The following is a 20,155-nucleotide window of genomic DNA, read 5'->3' as shown; positions in this document are numbered from 1 at the left end:
TTTTTTTTTTAGTTCGGATGCATGCGAACCAGCGCCACACTAAATCAGAAAGAAAGCTGCTCAGCTCCATTAAGCTGGGAACATGTCAACGCCCACCGAAGAGAATATGGTCGCGGCATCATCATCATCATCATCATCATCATCAAAGGTCTACTTGCATTGGTGACACTTTTCCTTTTTATCCTTTGCTGCTTTCATTTTTTCGTATTTTTTACTTCAGCCTGACTTCTCCCGATAAAGCATCCAGTCGTAGCAAATGTTATGGCAACAACGTCATAGTCGCCTCTGCTGTAAATGTTTTTCTTGCAAGTGTGCTTGCGCGGGCTCAACGGCCGCACGGTTTTGTTTTGGTGCACCACGTGGATCACAGTTTGGTGTACTTTACAGGAGAGTAAAATCCAGACTTTGAAATTCGAATAACTGACATCGCTGTTACCAATCATTTTGTCGTGTAAGCCACTATAGGCGTCAGTCTTGAGACTATCTGCCGGTAAATGTTACGCCGTAGCGAGACTTAGATTTAAGAAGCATAGTCTGAGACACACATATGTGACCTCGCAGGTCTACGTCATCACGCACACAGCCTCCGACGATAGCCAACTGCTACTGACCTTATTTAGATTCCACATTCGAAGCTTGAAGGAATTTTAGAAGCAGGCAGGAAGCTTCCTTTCTGTATAAACGCTTTGCAGACGGGCAAATGACGTCTTGAGTGAGCCGGGTGGCGTTGTTGCCTCTTTGATGGAAGCGAACTTTGCAAAAACATTGTTCGATGTGCTTTGAAAGATATTTCTACATAACAATTTTCCTAGATACAGAACGGGCGAAGTTATGCAACAGTCAGCATATAAACGGATTCTAGCAAGACCTTGTTTAAATGCGTACTGGACACATGCGGCAACTAAAATGAAACCGTCAAGATTTCTCGGCGCAGGCAACGAAAAACCGAGGGTAGAAGTGAGTGGCACAGAGAGTTTAATAGCAATAGCAGTGTCGGACATGTTCTACAAGAACAAAAATTCGCATGCAAACATATGGAACATATGGACGATAACACTGTGAAGAGTCCACGACAACCATTATTCTTAATACAGCTAGCCGCGCCGCTCTACCAGAAGTCGCACCTATTGTCGGGATTCATATAGTCCCCATGCCGGCAGGAGAACGCCTGGGCGAACTCGGGCATATTTTGCAGAGGCACTATGCAGCGCGAGCGGCTGTGCCAGTAGGCCCCTCTGAACGGCCGAGTTTTGTTCACTTTGTCCGCGTTGCACCACTTTATGCAATGCGCCACGAAGAAGGCCTGGTCAGCGGTGAGCCCCACGTCAGGCACAGTCCTGGTGCGCTGATCGTCCGCTAGGCGGCGGAACGCTTCGTGCGCCAACAGGATGCCCGTGTAGTCGGCGAATCCTTCCGCGTCTATCGTCTGGTCTAGCGTCCTCGCCCGTGAGTCCTCCGCCTGCACGCGCACAGTGGGCTCGATACGCGGCCGCAGCAAGAACACGTAGAAAACTCCGAAAGCCTACATCGTGCGGTGGACGTCATAGAGGAAAGGAAAGACAGTAAAGGTCCTTCAAAAATTGAAAAATCCTAACCAACCCTTACGAAGCCGAATGCGTTAGCGTTAGAAGCTACTTAGCACTCCTTCGCAACTTTACAAACGCCATTATGGTAGTCACGCATCCGTCCTGGAGCCTATTTCTTGTTTGAGGAGCGCTCCTTCGCGCCTCCTCTACCCAGCCAGCCATGTTATGCACCCTGTCACGTGACTCGACGCGCCAATCACAGAGAAGTTGAAAGTTCCCACACACACTGACTGCTGCGCAGCTGGCATCCCACAAACACCTCGACTCTCCGTGTCTGACGTCATAGGTCGCTCTTATTAGTTGACCAGGGTGTGACATCACGATCTCTGTCGACGAATCCCGGATTAGTCTAACAACACTCGATTAGGGCAACCACACAAGTATAACAGCAAGTGTAACAACGAAATGCGACCTCCGTGGCCGAGGATGAACCTGCGTCTTTCGGGTCAGCAGCCGAGAACCGTAACAACTGAGCCACTGCGGCGGCTATGAAGCCTTCTGAATCTCGAGTGAAGATGACGCTCTCACTATCTACTATAGGTGTGGAAGGCTCCCTATCTACTCACGTGACCCAGTTGTTATTTTTTCAGTTCACTTCAGCTCGGTAAGATGCAATGCGTCGTCTGCATTCTACGAAGCGTTTGTACACCACCATGTCAGCTATTTCTGAAAAGCTGGAGGGGGGTGCCAATTAAAGAAATAATTTGTAGAAGTATTCTGCTGTGAAAAAACTTTTTTTACATATATAAAGAAAACTCGCATGCTTCCCTGATTAGACAGTGGAAGTAATTATCACAAAAATAATTTCTAGAGATCACATTAAAACGAATTTAATAACCGTGAAAGAAGATACCTTAGTCGATTTGCACAGGAACCACTTAAGGACGTAATGGAACCCTACATTACTTCATGAAATAATTCCACACAAGGTGTGCATAACGTACAGCAGCGCATTTGATGATGCCTAAGCTAAAATCACGTTGTGCGAAGAGGATGAGTGGTTTACTTTTGTCTGGGCTTATCATTCGTAATCAGTGCATAGTGAAAATGCATGGGCCTAAAAAACCCGCGCTAAAAAAAGTTTGTTTCCCTTGTATGTGCTCGCTTTTTAGGATTGTGTCCCGTCGTTGAGCGCATTCTATGAGGAGTCACCTACAATTAAGCAAGAAGTGTGTGTGTGTGTGTGTAAGTGGAAAGGAGAAAAAGGTGAGATGGACAGCAAACAATGTTGCCATTTCCCCCATCTAGGACTTACGGTTGGTTGAGCTGAGCCTTGCAGTTAAGTTTAATTACTCCTTCCGTTTATATCGCTACCATCAGGAGCCCTGCCTATTGCATTTATTTTTGATTTTCCTTTTCTTTAACTTTTTTGATTATAAGCAGACTGTGTATACGTTGATCTTGCCGACTTCAAAGCTTTCTTTGAAAAACTTCTGTTCTCCCTGTGAAATGCCCACCGCGGTGGCTCAGTGGTTTAGACGTTCGGCTGCAGTTCATGAGGAGTCCAGATCGATTTCTGATCGCGGAAGCCGCATTCCGATGTAGGCGAAATTCGAAAGACGATAGTGTAGGGCTTCTACTTCGCAGTCATTGCGTCTTTTCTTTCCTCGTAACTAGCCATTATTATAATAGTTATTCGTGAGCCATTTACTGATTACCGTTCACCTACGGGGCAGAAATGTGGAGGCTAACGAAAAGGGTTCGGCTTGAGTTAAGGACAACGCAGCGAGCCACGGAAAGAAATATGATGGGTGTAACGTTAAGAGAGTGGAAGCGGGCAGAGTGGGTGAGGGAACAAACGCGGGTTAATGACATCCTAGTCGAAATCAAGAGGAAGCAATGGGCTTGGGCGGGGCATGTACTACAAAGGCAAGATAACCGCTGGCATTTAAGAGTAACGGTGTGGATTCCATGAGAAGGCAAGCGTAGCAGGGGGCGGCAGAAGGTTAGGTGGGCGGATGAGATTAGGAAGTTTGCAGGCATAGGTTGGATGCAGCTGGCAAAGGACAGGGTTAATTGGACAGACATGGGAGAGGCCTTTGCCCTGCAGTGGGTGCAGTCAGGCTGATGATGATGAATATGATGATGATGCTTTTTAAACGACACTTCTTGACTACTCACCTTGGATTATGCGGGGATTACGTTCAAAGAGGCTAAAATGTACGCACCTTCTGATACGAGGCTCGGAGACAGAGCACCTTTCTTTCGTACTCCTGTAGCGTGTCCGTAGCGTTGTACTTGGCCGAACGGCCTTCGTGAGTGAGCTTTATTCCCCGGACGTCGTAGGCGTGCATCATTTCGTGACCGACGATCTGGAAGAATGACTGACATCTCAAGCTGAATAAAAGGATGCTTGCAGAAAAAAAAAAGCAAAGCTCTCAAGTTGCAGATGACCTCTACGTGCCTGCTTCACCACAGTGCGCCATGTTGGTAAATTGAAGGAGTAAAGTTTCAGGGGTAAATTGAAGGAGGATTTACCCAAAGCTCGTCAAATCACGTATTAGAAAATGGCGGAATAAATGTAAACGTATAACATAAGTTTCATAGATGCGGGTATGATATCCAAGATTTCTGTGCAATTTTCTATTCATGATAACCAGCATGGCACATTTAGGCGAACGACGATATAGTGCGAATATAATTAAGGACTTACGGGCGTTGACTACGAGAAGTTGTACGCATCGGTAATGATCCTTGAATGTTTACTGCAGTGGAAAGGTCTGACGTAATTTCGTAACGCAGAAAATGGCTACATGACACTAATAAAAGTCGTTTGCTCCGTAAATGGGAGTCGTACAATTGACTGTTTAACCCACAGTGACCACAGAGCCAGAACTCTCCTGCAAGGCATTCGTGCACTGAGTTCTCCAACACATGTCCTGCATTCCTTCATTTGAACTTTAGAAACGAGAAGATGCAAGATACGCTGAAAACTTCCATGCAAATTGTCAGGTCGTGGAAAAAATCCAGAGGGCAATGGTTTTATTGCATGGTCACTCATTTACCTTTTACTTAATTTGATTTTTTTCTACGCTTTAAGAAAAGGAATTAAAAATTTATATATAATAAATTTTCAGGTAGACTGCTTCACAAAAAATACGGCTTCTCTTCTAGAACGCAGGGTTTAAAGATCAAATCGAAAACTGTAGTACCCTAGTGCGCTCTCGAAATGAGACAAAAGTTTCAGTGCCAATGACACATCATTACATACTGCCGTATGACATGTGTCATACGTCATATGTCATGTGCCGTATGACACATCATTACATCATTACATCGCCACAGGCCGGGCTGCCAGCGTCATGAGCCTCCGGGACATGAACGTTTGAGTGCAGTGGGGCCGTGCAGGGGCCCAAGGACCTGCGCGTCCTAAACTCCCCTGTATGTAATAAAGTTTCCACCACCACCACCTGCGTGAAATTTCGCGCCCACCCGTGGTATTGCGCAATATATGCAATAGTTCGCTCGGCTCCTAATGATGCCTGGCGACAGAGACACAGCGCACGACCGCACCTGGCCGAATCCTCCGTAATTCATCGCCGCGGCCGCATCTAGGATGAATATCGGTGGTAGCATCATGCCCGCAGTGATAGTGATGCTGTTGTCTTGTGGTTTGTACTCTGCGTCGATGTATGCGGCCTTGAAATTCTCGGTGGAATTCCCCCTGACGGCACGGTACGTCAGGACACGGAGAGACTGCAGATAGGGAGCCAAGAAAAACTCGGCCACGTCCGGGAAGTCCGCTGCGTTGCGGCAGAGAAAAAAAAATATAATGGTGCAACTCAGTGCGTCTATTATCGGTACAAATTATTGGACCCGGGCCTACGTCACGCAGGTGTTACTAATCAAAAGAATGGCCGGTTAAAACACCTGCAGTGTTGCTTGCTGTCTTCGTGGAAGTGCGAACTGCAAAGCCAACACAGCAGCTGAAAGGAAAAAAATGATACGACCACTTTTCCACAATGGTACGAACAGCGATAACCACGAGCTGGTTCGCGACATGATTATGTATATAATGAATCTACACATGACGCTACTATGACTGTGCTTTAATTATGGAAGAATGAAAGTGAAAATTGGTTGCTGCGCGCAGGAAAGGGATAAAAGAGGTACTGAGAGAAGAAAGGAAGAAAGAGGTGCCGTACACACTAAACAATTTATCTCCCTTAAGGGTGTAAATAACCTTTCCCCAGACGAACACCCTTTTCCATTTGTTCGGTGCTACAAAAGGGTGCAGAGATCCCTTAAGGAACGGTGCACTTAATGATACTTTACAGGATTTAATGGTTGCACCCTCATTAAAGGGTACTATTTTTCCACAACGCCTCTACGGATGCATGTTGAAAGGGTGCTCCACATTGATCCACCCATGAAGCAAAAGCCTTGGCCTGATGCGCGCCCTCTAAACTTTCATGCTGTGCACCCTTCCTGAAGGGTGCTGATCTCTGCACCCTTTTTAGCCCCAAAAAGGGTGTTCGTCTGGGGACAGCTGATTTGCACCCTTAAGGGGGAGAATTTGTTTAGTGTGTAGTGGAGGTCTCCGGAAGATTTCAACTACCTGGGGATCTTTAACGTGCACTGACATCGCACAGCACACGGGCGCCTTTTGCGTTTCGCCTCCATAGAAACGCGGCCGCCGCGGTCGGGCTCGAACCAGGGTACTCCGGCTCAGTAGCCGAGCTCCCTCACCACTAAGCCACCGCGGCGGGCATGGAAGAATTACCATTGTGCATTGTGGTGTGAGAAATGCACTGGAACAGATGTGAGGATTTTGTGACTCTCCGCATACGTGCAGCGTTCAGGGCGCAACGCTTCGCCTCGGCTGCGTTTTAGTCAGCGTCCCTGAGACGGTTATATCGTTACAGGAGCGGCTACAACTGCTCAGGCGCACAGCTGCTGACCACACGCGGCGTAGTTGAGTCACGCCGCTTAGGCCGAGAACAGCCTCACAGGAACACCTGTGTACTCTTTCTCAGCTGCTGTCTCGGCACCCTTCCACCTGTCCTATATCTTCGCCACTTTTCCCGCTCGCTTCTCTTCCCTGAGCCAACCAGCTACATTGCGTTTGGCGCTTTTTGGCCTCAGACGCCCTTGCGCCGTCATTATCATCATTTCTGACAAGTGAATGGGTTAAATGGCAGCTTATACCACTCGACAAATGCTTCCGTGAATGAATCACTCGAAATAATGACTCATTAAAACGGTTCAGGTGTGACCGTAGTTAAGGCAGCATTAGGCGAAGCACTCGAGCCGGTCAGATCGCCGGATGCTCACCGAACAGCGCTTCCACCACGGACTCGTCGGAGAGATTCTTCGGGTAGCCGAAGGTGAGGCGCAAGGTGTCGAACTTGCGCAAGCTGACATTTCGCACGGGGTCCTTAAACCACGCCGTGTTCTGTAACTTGTCCTCGAGGACTCGACGCACGTTCTGGAAAACTTGATATCCCGACGCCAGCGCCGACGGCGGGACGTCTAAGGGGCGACACGTCGGTTGAGAGTGGCACAGCCGCAGTTGTGGAACAGGCGCAAACATGCGACAGAGCAAAAAAAGGAGAAAGTAGCATGGAGCTGCCTAAGTTCCACGTCTTTAGGGTGCAGCCATTTATTGCACATAAGGAGTCTTAGCTCTGCTGTAGTGTCGACTTAGTGACTCTAGAGGGAAAGCTGCGCATTCACCCCATGCATTGAAATGGGCAACTCACGAACGCCGCTAGGACCCAAATGTTCGTAATTGCCAGACGCTAAAAAGCTTGCTAAACCCGGCGATAACACGAAGTTTCAACCTGATATCGTATTCATGTGAAATATGGCTGCATGATGTGTTGCTGTAAACAACTGATACGTCATGTTTTGAAATATTTCAGCCGGTGTTTACAGCCTACTGAAGATGCGTATCCACTGGAGCAATGTCAGCTGATATTCCCTTTCCTCGTCTAATGCTATGGAGGCAAATACTCGGGTAATCGCTGCGCGCATTGGTTTCCAAACGGCGCTTGCCTTGTATCGGTCGACAGTACAAGCTTCAACAGTCTCAGTATCACAGAGCATCGGTGTTTGATGAAGCGGACGCTACGAAGGAGAGGAACCGCGAAGGCTTGAGGGGGAGTTAGGAGTGATCACTATGACTCTAGGAGGAGGGTAACTGGCGCGCCAACTTCCCTGCGCGGGAACACTAGCTCAGAAAAGGCAGAGGTGAGGGGAAAGACACCGCTGTTTTACTCCGCGACTTTTTCTGCCAATGGAGCGGAAGCTACGGAGCTAAAACACGCCCTCTTCATGAGCAGTGCAGTGCAGACCCCCCCCCCCCCCCCCCCCCCTTCCCCCCTGCAGCAGTTTTCTCTTAAAACATAGTATACTGTCAGTATTCGTTATTTAGTGCATATTTCAAAGGAAATTGCTAACCGTGAACATTATAAAGTCAAGGTAAAAATTGTCAGGGTATTAACTTGGTTAAACCTATTATAGTGTGAAAGCGTTCCCAATAATAATAATAATAATAATAATAATAATAATTATTATAATAATAATAATTGGTTTTTGGTGAAAGGAAACGACGCAGTACCGGTCTCGTATATCTTTGGACACCTGAACCGCGCCGTAAGGGAAGGGATAAAGGAGGGAGTGGAAGAAGAGAGGAAGAGGTGCCGTAGTGGAGGGCTCCGGAATAATTTCGACCACCTGGGGATCCTTAACGGGCACTGACATCGCACAGCACACGGGAGCCTTTGCGTTCTGCCTCCATAAAAACGCACCCGCCGCGGTCGGGTTCGAACCCGAGAACTCCGGATCATTAGCCGAGCGCCCTTACCACTGAGCCACCACGGCGAGTCAAACGTTCCCAAATCGCCCAGGTCGAATTTGGCTATGACCCGGGACAAATTTGGAGGTGGTCATCGTGTCGGGCAAGCTCAATTATGGTTTGACATCGATTTTGCTCAAATCGACCGAGGTCAAACTTCAATGGTGGGCCAATTAAACTTGAGGGTCACCATCCTATTGGGCGCGGTCAGTTACGGCTAGATATTGAATTGAGGTTGAATTGAGATATTGAGGTCACCGTTGTGTTGGGCGTGGCCAGTAATGAATTGAAAATAAAATTGCTTTTTGAGGAGAGTAGATGGCGCAGTAAATGTTTCACAAATGTTACAAGCATAAGAGCTTTTAAAGGCCTGATTTGTGGTAACTTTATTTCCAAAGCTGAATTTAACGTGAAAGAGCCGAAGTACGTATAACTCAGGCATAGAAGTTTCAAACCAAGATGTGTACACTTGAAGGCGCAACACAATTTGCAATTATAGTCGTCACAGCGGCCGAGAATTTCTTCTGTCCAATCTCTCTATGTCCCTCAAAAAACGTGCACAAATGCAAAAATTTGCGTACTTTCCTTTAAGGCTTTACTGATTGGAGGTGTTAAATAATAGGCTCATTTTCGCCCTTTTCGATACAACGATCTGCCATTGATGGGCTCACAATAGCCGTACTGTCGTGAACAGTTTGACGGCGAACGGGACCACCTTTCAAACAGCCTCGGACCGCACTTGTAGCGATATGCGCTGGCCACTTTCACAAAAAAAGTGGAAAGTGTTCTGTGATCGTGCCAACAGTAGGCACTCCCGAAGCGCTTCTTTTCTGCAACACGTGGAAGATTTCATGAGAACCTGAGGGCGATATCGGCGACATACCGCAGTGATCGGCAAAGCGCCCTCGTGCGGTGATAAATATCGGTGCTTTCTTTGCCTCTATTTCCCTTTTTTTCTTGCGCGCAGCTTCATTCCACTTCTCAAGGTTGGTATTCACGTTAATAAATGCTCCCTGTTCTCTGTGGTCGACGGCTGAAACGTGCACCGTCATTGGAGGGCGTGTCAAGTCAAGTAGCCTCAAGCCTCACGAATGACGATACGCCATTCGTGAGGCTTGAGGATACTTGACACGCGCTCCCGTGTTCCCTCTAAAGTTGTTCACCAGAGTAAGGTCATCTCCGCATATTTGATTCCACGAATTTAAAGCCAAAAGAGTAAAGAAAAAAGGTAATACGCACGTTCACTTAGGTACTGCTTTGTTACGGCCAATGCCATGATGTCGGTGACCTTTTTGTAGCAGAATTCACTGACGGCGTCGAACGTTGACACCCCCGCTCTGGCGGTCTCCAGCATCATCTCTTCGCCGTGGGCCAGGTGCAGCAGTCGGTGCAGGAGGCTCCAGGCCATCAGCAGCCGCGAGTCGTTGGGCGCCAGGCGGGAGTTGTCCATGAGCACCGCCAGGATCGCCGGTGCATCGTCCCACAGGACCAGCCGGGACGACGCGTCGAACGTGTTGCCCGAGTAGAGCGCGATCATTCGCTCCCACTTGTCTGACGAATAAGGAAACGCACCACCGGAGAAGTCAGTGCTTTGCTTTTTTTTTTTTTTGCTGAGGGAGCCATGCGTTGGGTACCCAGAGAGCAAGGAGTGACTGTGCTCATAAAGGCGATCTGATGGCACAGAACTATGTCGGACTTGGCTTCGCGTGTCGTGCACGGTGCTGTGACAGTCCCTGTGAACGACACTGTGTTGGTATGCTGTCGGTTGGAAGATGGGAGCTGATTCCTGGTCGCTGTGAATCAAACGCCGCCAAAAAGCATAGCATTGTTGATTTTTGACAATGAAAACCGTCATGGTTGGAAAATATTGGCAGGCTGATTGGAAAATTATAGTAAGGCATTATAATGACGTTAGAAGGGGGAAGGAAGGTTAACATATTTTAAGGTTAACAAATTACAGGTGCATGCACATAAAGCACACGTTATCAAAAATGACATCAACAGGCATAAGAGGGCGACTTTCGATGGAGGTGACCACACTGGAGTTAGGGGCTCTAGTTGATATCGAGGGCGAGCCGTTTTTATTTCCAACAATACATGTCGTACATTGCGCCCTGTGGAAGGAATGGTCATGACAGACATTTCTCCAGGTGCCTATTTTTGTACCCTATTTATTGGAAATCCAGTTTTCTTGTGTCAAGAGGCGCACGCTAGCCGAAACGTGTCACTCCGTGCACCCTGAAATTGCGCCGACGTAGGATTGTTGGCGGGGAGGTCAACCTACCTGGAGAAACGTACTTGCTTGTCCAGCTTCCAAGGCCTCGCACAGTTGTTGAATTCGGAGGTCTAAATGTTTGCCGCAGGGTTTCTATAGTTCGACGCACTGCGACAGGAAAAAAATAACATCTTAGATTGGTAAGCAACCCGTGCATAACAACAGCCACGTATGTAACACATACATGCGCTTCGATGTAATGACGGAAGGCTGAGAAGCACGTTGGCGAAAATAATATATGACCAGATTAATACTTCTCAACCTCGCGAAAAAAAGAACAGAAAAAGCACAACTAATTCGCTCTCGACATACATAAATATTCGCGGGAGCCAAAAAAAATGGCAGTGGCTTAGCCCGGCTATGCCAGGATATGCGTAGCGAGAGGTACGCTTCCCTGGCTGAGCTTGTGGTCGCTGTGTGTTTAGTAATGAGAGACTTTGGGTACACACATCTTTTAATCATTTTGCTTGACAGAGACGAAGACTGCCCAATGATCTGTGAGGTAGCAAGCAGCGGACTCAATTTTGTCGGTACAGCATTTAGATTTCGTAGAGCCTCTTTAATATGCAAGCTCTGTAGTAGTTCCTAATTGTGTAGTTCCGCCCCCCCCCTTCTCCGCGCCGTGATCCGCCACCTCCTCCGACGCGGCTTACGCAACGCCGCTACGAGAGCGGTGGGGAAAGGGGGGGGGGGGGGGGCGGTTCGCGCCGCCGCAGACAGACCGGCCGCGGAGCTGCTTCTTCCCGCTGTCTCCGTCTGCCAGCCGCTGTTGCTCCAAGGAAAGGACTCATCGCCTTGCGTCGCCGGCGCGCTCCGCCGTCCCCGCTCCCCACACACGAGAGCCATCGGCGCCCGAATCACGGGAGGACAAACTTTATTTTCGTCGACAAAAGTAGCAGATGGTGTGGGGTACGATATAGCCCCATCAGGTGGTCATGAGCCCGTGGCGTTCGGCGGCTTCTAGGGCTCTTATCACAGCCCTTATCTTTGTGTCCGAGTCGGAACTGAGCAATGGGCCTCCCATTGGTCTGGATTCGAGAGCTGCAAACCTCGCGGAGCAACGATTGACCTGAGCAACCACGGAATCACGGTAGCAACCGCGCGGTGGCGACGGATGCGCCCTGCATGTGCCGTGCCTTTTCATGCCGTTGCCTTTGAGGCTGTGTCGCCTCAAGTACTTTGGCATGTCTTACTCGGTTTAACTACACAAAAATTGTACCATATTTCTTCATAGCTTGGAGTTCAGTCCTTTACTAGGCTGGAACTTTGTACGCACCGATATGCTCGCCTTGGACGATTTTTGTTGCGAGCGCCGAGGTGTCCGCAGTGGGGTCGTAGCGACGGATGTAGCCCTCGTAGTGCTGTGCTTGCTTCACGTCGTCGTGATAGGTGTAGTATTTGGCTAGCACCCATGCCTCGTCCGCTGTGTTGATCTCCACCTGTGACATGACATCGTAGTAGGGCGTAATTAAGTGTGCTATCCAAAGCGGCTAAGGTAATGGGGATAACCTTCAGGGACAAACAACCGTGTTTGAAATGAAGCGGCCCCCAGAGTTCCCTGTTCGTTGACTTCGTAACCCTGGCCGCATGCTGGTGCTAAAATCGCGCAGGAACAGTTTGGTATTTTCTTATTTTAAAATTTAAAATGCGAAGTCCATCTTTCCGTACGATCCCATGAATGCCATTTCGGGCTCTTTAATAACGAAATCGGTGTGAAAAGAACATGCACCACGTTCATGATGGGGCCACCACTGCAGTGCACATACGCTAGAAAACTCTTATAATCTTTTTTTTTTACAGCGGCTGCCTATTTTTCAGAGCACATCATCGTTGAATTGAGTCATCATGATTAAATGAGCAGTGGAAGTTGAAGTGGTAAATTCAAATTTTTTGCCTATGGGAATTTAATTAAATGTATCTTAATGTAAACGAATAAATAAACTAAATAAATTAAAGCCAATTATTATTTTAATGAATTATTAATTCACTAAGTAATTATGATATCCCCCATAGCGAAAGCTATTATAGCTTTGGTTCAGCCCTGCATTCTGCCATGGAACCACCTTTAAGTTCTATCACCAGTACCTCCCACGCACTGCTACGCGCTGACTTTCACCCTTTCTCGCTCCCTTTCCACCTGCACTTTCCCTCTTTGTCCTAAGAGTGGAGAGAGGAATTTCTTTCCACCTTTCCACCTGTCCACTTGTCAGGCGGCAGCTACGGTTGGGTAGGCAAGAGGCAGTTGAATCTACGAGCGGTTAGTTGAATTCAATTGCCGGTGGGAGTTTAATTAAATTTATCTTAATTTAAAAGAATAAACAAACAGACTTCAAACATGAATTCAGTTATTAATCTAACGAGTTCGTAATTCGCTAAGTAGTTAAGGCCTTACGGTCGACTGTGTAGATTCCATTGCAGAATGCAGGGCTGTATGGCTAGACCAAAGCTTTAACAACTTTCGCTGTTAAATAAAATAAAACGACCTAATTTCTTAATCACGGAAAAATGCAGGAGTGTAAGGCTACTTTTTAGTATAATCAAGGATCTATGCTCATCGTTGAGAAGGTTGCGTACGTGTATGTACAGTTGCGAGTGATTCTGCAAGGAGTGGTGCACGCGGAACTCGACGTATGCTGGAAGACCGTATACGAAGGAGAGCTGGACGATGCGGTCCGCGACATTGAAGTCGGGGTCCGGGCGCATGTCGGACATGTCGAGGCCGAGAGGGCGCAAGTAGGACTGCAGAGAGTCTACCTGCACGTCAGAGAGCAAGAAATGCGCCAGTTAGTGAGGACTTCCAAAACATAGCCGTAGTCACAATGACATTCGCAAGGCCTCTCATTTTTAGGCCCAAAAAGAATTGCGAGTGCCCGACCAAATCACAGCGTTTCCTGGCCATATCTGCAGGTCGTACACGTCGTAAAGCCATCACATGCAATCAGAATAGTAGCTCCCGAGTTGGAGTCACCTATTTTAAATCTTTTAGAGAATCGTAGGTGAAGTCCTTAGCCGACACCGTTTGAGAACTGCGGTTTTGAGAATACATCTGAGAGCGGCCATGCAGTAATACAGCCGCAGATCCTTGTTTACTTTATTATTGCGATAACATTAAAAGCCTCATCGGGAAATAAAAATGTGTCGTCGATCATAAAATTTGCCCATTGGCTGGAAGGAGTTGACGTCACCCGACAGATTAATCCTCCCTGGCATGAGGGAAGTGACGTCCCCAGACCAGAAGTCATGTCACTTCTGCTAAGGGCATTAACAGCTTCTCACGCTATCGCATTGCCAATGCAATGTAATTAGGAGTCCCAGTGAATTTTTTTCATTGTTATTTATTTTTTTGCTACTGACACGTGGCCGTGTCACTTTGCTGGCTACGCGGTACCCAGGAGGAGCGTTCTGGAACACCAGTGCTCCCGCAGGTGCTGTAGCTGCTGTAGTTTCTATGACGTCCGGGACATCTGCAGGTGTTTCAGGTGCCTTATGTCGAAAGCGGTCGGCAGTTTGATTTCCTACCACCGCCGTACGCCCTCGCTGTTACAACCGCCACCGAAATTTGCGGCTAAAGTTTTCCCAATAAGTTAATCGAGTTCATCGGCAGCCTGGTTGTGTGTCGTCGACCACTGTCGGTGAAGTTACAGTCGCGTGACAGTATAATACAAGCATTCAAGGAGAAATTTAGAGCTTTAAGTAAATGATTTATCTGTGAGAGCTTCTTGCGTTTTGTTTTTGTTTTTGCTGGCTAAGGGCAATCCTTCTATTATCCAGTTCCTTAATCGCCCAAAAGAACATTGTTTTCGAACCTCGACCCGAACAAATGCTATGAGAACGTTCGACGACGTGAAATGGCTGCAGTAATTAAGGAAAATAACTTTGTGGGAAAAGCCCCGCTCTGAATGAACATCCTAGCCGTGCTATGCGGAGTTGTAAATGATGGTGGAAGGGGGGAGGGGGGGCACGTATAATCCATTTTTTAGGACTGGCTTGGGAGGGGCTTGGGCCAGTTAGCAGCAATGGCATTCCGAATACACCGCTCGGCCAGCATACTGCAGATGCTCCTGAGGGTTGACCGGCTAAACTCTCCCGTATATTCCTCAATGTGGGTGGGCTTAACAACATGCTTTTTTTTTATTACCACAAGCCAAAAATAGCGGTGATCCTAGCAGAGCTACAAGGAATATTGACGTTACACAAAAAAAGTGATCGAAGCAAGGTCGGTTTGTTGTTCGGTCCCGAAGCGGCCTGGAAAACACCGCGTCTATTATCGCATTTTTAGCAGCCACCTCAGAAGCATGAGTAACGTGGCTTTGCCGTACAAGGTAGTTCGAAAACACTTTCCGCTTCATTAGAGGCACGTCCATACCTCGGAGTATCTCGCATTGGACCCGAGGTTGACGCAGGCCTGGAACAAAGCAGCCGCCTTTTGCGTGGCACTCTGACCCGTGCGCGGGACAGCGGCGGCGAGGAGCTCCTCTTTGATAGCTCGGTCCGTGTAGTTTTGCAGCTGATGGGAAGACAAGAGTGCGAGCGATAAACAGACACGATCGTCCATGTAGCTAACTATATGGTTTGTTAGTTTCCGTCGACTGACCACTGCATTGATCAATTAGAAAGCTTTCAGCGAAATGCCATTAGATTCATTTATAACAAGTACCGCCGTTGCGATTCGCCTACAGCACGGTTACGCAAAGCTGGTCTTCCAACAATACAAAATAGGGCCAAATTCTTGCGGCTGAAGTTTCATTTTCTACTTTTAAATGATGCAATTCAAAATAGATAAACATAAGTACTTGTCATTTTCTAACTCAGTAGACTCGAGAACAAAGCATACTAAGCACATTACCGAGTAGAGATTTCATAGTGACACATTCAAATCTTCGTTCTTTCCACAAGCCATCCGAGATTGGAATGCGTCGCCGAATGATGTCGCCACTTGTAATTCGTTTGATGCTTTTTTTGCAAGGATTGTCAAATCTTTAATCGGAATAAGTGCACTGTTTTGGAATTGTTTTTATTTTGTTTTCTGTTTACATGATTTATCGGATTGTATCGCATTGCGTTGTTCTTTTTTTCAAGTTGTTTCGCTACCAAGGTTTTTAAATTATTATTATTTTCATTCCTGCACTAACCTGACTGTAAACTTTTTTATGTGTTTATGTAAATAATCCCTGTCCTGCGAAAGCCTCCACAATGAGGCTAGCAGTATGTTGTAAATAAAAATAATATAGTTCGCGTTGAGCTCGGTGACAACAGGCGATCGCCGATAGCGATGGTGTCCATGTAGGCCTCCGTAATATCTGTTTACAGTGACACAGGCTTTTAATGAGGACACTCAGTGCTTTTCTCAAAGTGAGTTTTGTCTAATGTATGCCCATAGTTGAGCGCTTCCGTTGAAACAGTCTGTGTGGTCGAGTGGATGAAAACAATTTAAGGTATTATCATAGCAGACTTTAACACTCGAAGCATAGCGGGCGCATTCCTTTGGACAACGTCCAAAAAGAGGAGACCAAGCTAAAGCGTGGGGGAGGGGGAGAGGGGAGAAGGAAAACGTGCTGGATACGTTGCGCACCCTGCACTGTATGTAGCTCTCTGCACTCCAGTGCAAAGCCGTGGCTAACCGGTTTGTAAAACAGCTGAAATATTCTTAACAAGTATTTAGTAAATCTCGATCCGCTAATAACTCGTTAAAAGGTTTTTATCGCCCTTCGAGATCACATGAGGTCTCCTTAGTGCACGGTGTTACTGGATACCCTTCTGGACATCATCTGGGAGGCGTTGCGCAGTCCTTCATTTAGCCTCACAATCTTTACCCATTAAGACACAAGACTTAAGGACCGGGAATTCCTTTCTAAAGAAGTAGCGTGAAATTGGTCGCCTAAATTTCCATATCTAACGGCATAACGTGTATGTAGTTGGTTTTCCTATCCATGTGAGCTTGTAAACTTTAGTGGTTTGTTGATTACATTGTTCTGTGCAGTGTAAAAACGATTGCAGGTAGCCGCGTGTATTGTCAAGAAATTGCAGTAACGGAACGAATAAAGACTCTAGGCCCAGTAGCATGTGTGGCTAACTTAGGTTTGGCGACGCTTGACTGGGAAGCTCCGACTTGTCCACATGTGGCACAGCTCGGAGGTGTAAAGAAATACAAGGGCTAACTGACCTTCTTGAAGGCGTCCTCGCCCCCTTCGAATCTGCTGCACACGAAGCTGTAGAAGTCGTCGCAGGGCTTGTAACTCCAGTCGAGCGACGCGTTAATCCACTCAGCAGCCAACTGATCGCCCTTTGAAGTGTTGGGAGGACTGGTTGCTTTGGAGGTGGCCTCAGTGGTGGGAGCCCTCTTTGGCGTGACAGTCCCGCGCCTGGTAGTCCTGGGCCGTATCCGGGGCGGCGGACACTCGGTTGTTGGATGGGCTGTAGGCGCGGAAGGAACAATGTGCACAGTTCTTTCTCACACACCCGGCGCCTACTTCACGACAAACTTTTGTTTTTCGCAGTAGTTGGAACTACACGGGTACAACTAGCAGCAAAATGAAAACAGCTTGCAGTAAGTGGCCATTTTTAACGTCTGTGCGACGTTTAAAGACGAATGAAGAGGAGCACGCCCCCTCAGGAGACCCACCTGAAAACAGCTTGGGGAGCAATTATTTAATACATGCTATTCAAGTCTTTTACTTCGAAAAATATGCTGCTGCCAGTGTACTGTAGCACGCGCGTATGCAAGTTCCGACGGTAGGCACATCCGTCTTGGACGAGATGACTGCTGCTTTAGCGGCCGCGGTGGCTGAGTGGTTACGGTGTTCGGCTGCTGGCCCGAAAGACGCGGTTTAGATCCCGGCCGCGGCGGACGCATTTCGACGGAGTCGAAATTCAGAGGCCCGTGCACTTTGCGATGTCTGTGCACGATAAGAACCCCAGGTAGTCGAAATTTGCGGAGCCCTTCACTACGGCGTCCCTCATTGACGAATGAAGAGGCCCGTAGCTCCTTACGATAACTACCCTGAAAGTAAATTTGTGGGCATACTTAGAGAGTAATTCCTTAATGCATGCTATTCAAGTGTTTAGTTAGAAAAATGTGCTCCTTGCAGTGCAGTCGCACGCGCGTATAGATGTTCCGACGGTATGCACGTCCGTCTTGGACGAGATGGCTATTGTTTTGTTTGTGTTTGTTTAATGTTTTGATGGTTGCCTTAATCACAAGACTGCAAGCGCAACTTGTGCTGATCTTAAAATACATGTCACGCAAGCGTACGTGGTGTCTCCTAGATACAGCCATTGGGGTACAATCAGTAGCTGTGTAAAAATTGCTATGTCCCCAAGAACCTTCACGGGCAGCAGTGTTTGGTTTCTATTCTGCAAACAGCTGCTTTTCTGTGTTTTCTATTAGCCCCATTTTGTTGTCTAGTTGCAACACGCACTCAACTTCGACTCGTTCTTCTCATATTAGTAATCATTGCTTGGAGATATGACACGTATTCTTACCTTAAAAATGCTCGAAACCTAAACTTACTGCTTTTGTTTTTGTTCTGTTTGCGCTATTTTTATTGTATATTGCGAGGTTTAGCGTTCCGAAGGGGCAGATGCGAAATGAAGGACGCTGTACTGGGTGGGCTCCCGATTAATTTAGGACACTTGGGATGTTTTACACTGCAGCCAAACGAAAGGCCGCTGACCCACCTCCGCGGGTCACACTTTCTTGATTAGCACAGCCGTCAGCAAGGACACATTTTCCTTAGTGTCTTTGTACTTAAAAACGTAGCGCGTGCGGAAAATGCGTCAGCATGGCGGAAGGCCTCATAGATTAGGCAAGTATTGTTGCTTCTATTAGTGAGAACACTAACACTCAGCGGTCACCGAGTACGAAGCAGCAATTCAAAGTCACACATCAGACTGTTTACGTCAGGAATAGGAAACGCAAGGATACAGCGATACTAAAAGTGAATTAAGAATTCTACATGCAAAAGATTAGTTAGCGAGTTATGGAATTCTAGTGAAAACTGACCAGCAACCGGATCGTAGTGTGCAAAAGAATATTCATTTCTACTCGACTGTGTATAGCTAAAAAGACAACTCGCACCTATCATTCCATATCACAAACGAGTTTCTCAAAAATCCCTAAAATGTAACAAACATTTCCTATTGCGACAGTTGAACTCCGCGCCCGGTGATCTTTCAATGGTGCCTGCGACATTTCTAACAGCGAGCACAAAATTAAGCGACAGAAAGAACGCCTAAGTATATGGCGTAGTTATAGGATCGGCAGGATGTTCACTCACGAACAGGTGCCGGTTTGGGAGGCCTTGGAACCCTGGGTCCTGTGCGCCCCGAGATGCCTTCTATCCCGCCATCGCTCGCACCACCTTTTCCTCCTTCCCCGCGGCTTCCTCCGGTCCCGATGACGTCATCTGCGAATCGATGGACCGTAATGGGATACAACCTGTCAGCACCTCAATCCGACGAGAGAGCGTTCCTGCTGTTAGTGCCCCTTCGTCTTGTAACAGCCATCCTTGTTTCATTAAGCAAGAAGCATTCCGCTTCACAATTCCTTTTTCTGCCCTTAAATGGCATTATTCAAGCTTCGTGCCAAATTGCCTATTATCTAATACATTATCTCCGGCCGGTTAGAAACAATGACGAGATTTCCTTTGATCAGAGAAAGCTGTATTACGAAAAAATAAAACTAACGCAATTTCCCAATAACACCTTAGAATGGCCCCAGAGACTTAAAATTAAAAAAACAACAACTTTTTAAAGGAAATCTCTGCTGTTCCATCCCTGTCCGCTCATAGCATAGCGAAGGAGTAGATTCTGGCAGTACTGATGTCAAATAAGCATAAGAGGATCCCTGAACAATTTCCGCTCCTAACCTTAGATAGCGCTCCACGTGACACTTGCGGTATAACACTACGTTCCACATCCACTGATATGACTTGATGCAGTGCTTATGGAGACTCTCAAGGTCAGGCTACACTTCGCATTTATGGCTTCAAAAGAAGAAAGAAGACAGGAGCCGCCGTAACTAAGTTGGGGGAACACCGTTCGCGGTATTCGGAAGTCGTGGGTTCGGATTAGTCTCAAGTATAGAAAATAATCAGTAAATTAATTCACCATCATCAAAAAACGAGGGTCAAGAATAATATAAAACATTCCTCTATGTGAGCCGCCGCGGTGGCTGAGCGGTTATGGCGCTCGGCTGCTGGCCCGAAAGACGCGGGTTCGATCCCGGCCGCGGCGGTCGAATTTCGATGGAGGCGAAATTCTAGAGGCCCTAGTGCTGTGCGATGCTAGTGTACGTTAAAGAACCCCAGGTGGTCGAAATTTCCGGAGCCTTTAACTGCGGCGTCTCTCATAGCCTGAGTCGCTTTGGGACGTTAAACCTCCATAAACCAAACCAAACAAAACTAATCATTCCTCTTATGTCTGCCGTCGCCTAAAAAAATGCTGGCTTTTTTTCAAAACATTAACGAGAGTGGCTATTGATCGTTTATTAGTGAT

General features: G+C 47.3%; 2 protein-coding genes and 1 long non-coding RNA gene across 3 annotated transcripts; all 3 read right to left on the bottom strand.

Moving 5' to 3' along the window:
* Positions 1 to 1,107: 1,107 nt before the first annotated feature.
* On the bottom strand, positions 1,108 to 5,304 carry LOC144135485 (neprilysin-3-like). The gene is made up of 3 exons (XM_077668138.1): positions 5,100 to 5,304; positions 3,755 to 3,898; positions 1,108 to 1,459 (listed from the first exon to the last, which is right to left on the bottom strand). Exons 1-3 carry the CDS (start codon positions 5,163 to 5,165, stop codon positions 1,109 to 1,111), a joined length of 561 nt encoding a protein of 186 aa, XP_077524264.1. The 5' UTR covers positions 5,166 to 5,304; the 3' UTR covers position 1,108.
* A 1,536-nt stretch (positions 5,305 to 6,840) lies between these two features.
* Positions 6,841 to 15,024, bottom strand: LOC144134511 (uncharacterized). The gene is made up of 6 exons (XM_077667419.1): positions 14,980 to 15,024; positions 13,235 to 13,414; positions 11,937 to 12,099; positions 10,670 to 10,768; positions 9,625 to 9,936; positions 6,841 to 7,058 (listed from the first exon to the last, which is right to left on the bottom strand). Exons 1-6 carry the CDS (start codon positions 15,022 to 15,024, stop codon positions 6,841 to 6,843), a joined length of 1,017 nt encoding a protein of 338 aa, XP_077523545.1.
* A 27-nt stretch (positions 15,025 to 15,051) lies between these two features.
* LOC144135484 (uncharacterized) lies at positions 15,052 to 19,038 on the bottom strand. The gene is made up of 3 exons (XR_013315514.1): positions 18,937 to 19,038; positions 16,824 to 17,074; positions 15,052 to 15,167 (listed from the first exon to the last, which is right to left on the bottom strand). It is a non-coding gene; the product is annotated as an uncharacterized LOC144135484 (long non-coding RNA).
* Positions 19,039 to 20,155: the final 1,117 nt, after the last annotated feature.

Source organism: Amblyomma americanum, chromosome 5 (genome assembly GCF_052857255.1).
Source record: "Amblyomma americanum isolate KBUSLIRL-KWMA chromosome 5, ASM5285725v1, whole genome shotgun sequence".
In the NCBI taxonomy this organism is placed as follows: Eukaryota; Metazoa; Arthropoda; class Arachnida; order Ixodida; family Ixodidae; genus Amblyomma; species Amblyomma americanum.
The sequence above is the reverse complement of the archived record's forward strand: the minus strand, read 5'-3'. Positions and strand labels throughout refer to the sequence as shown.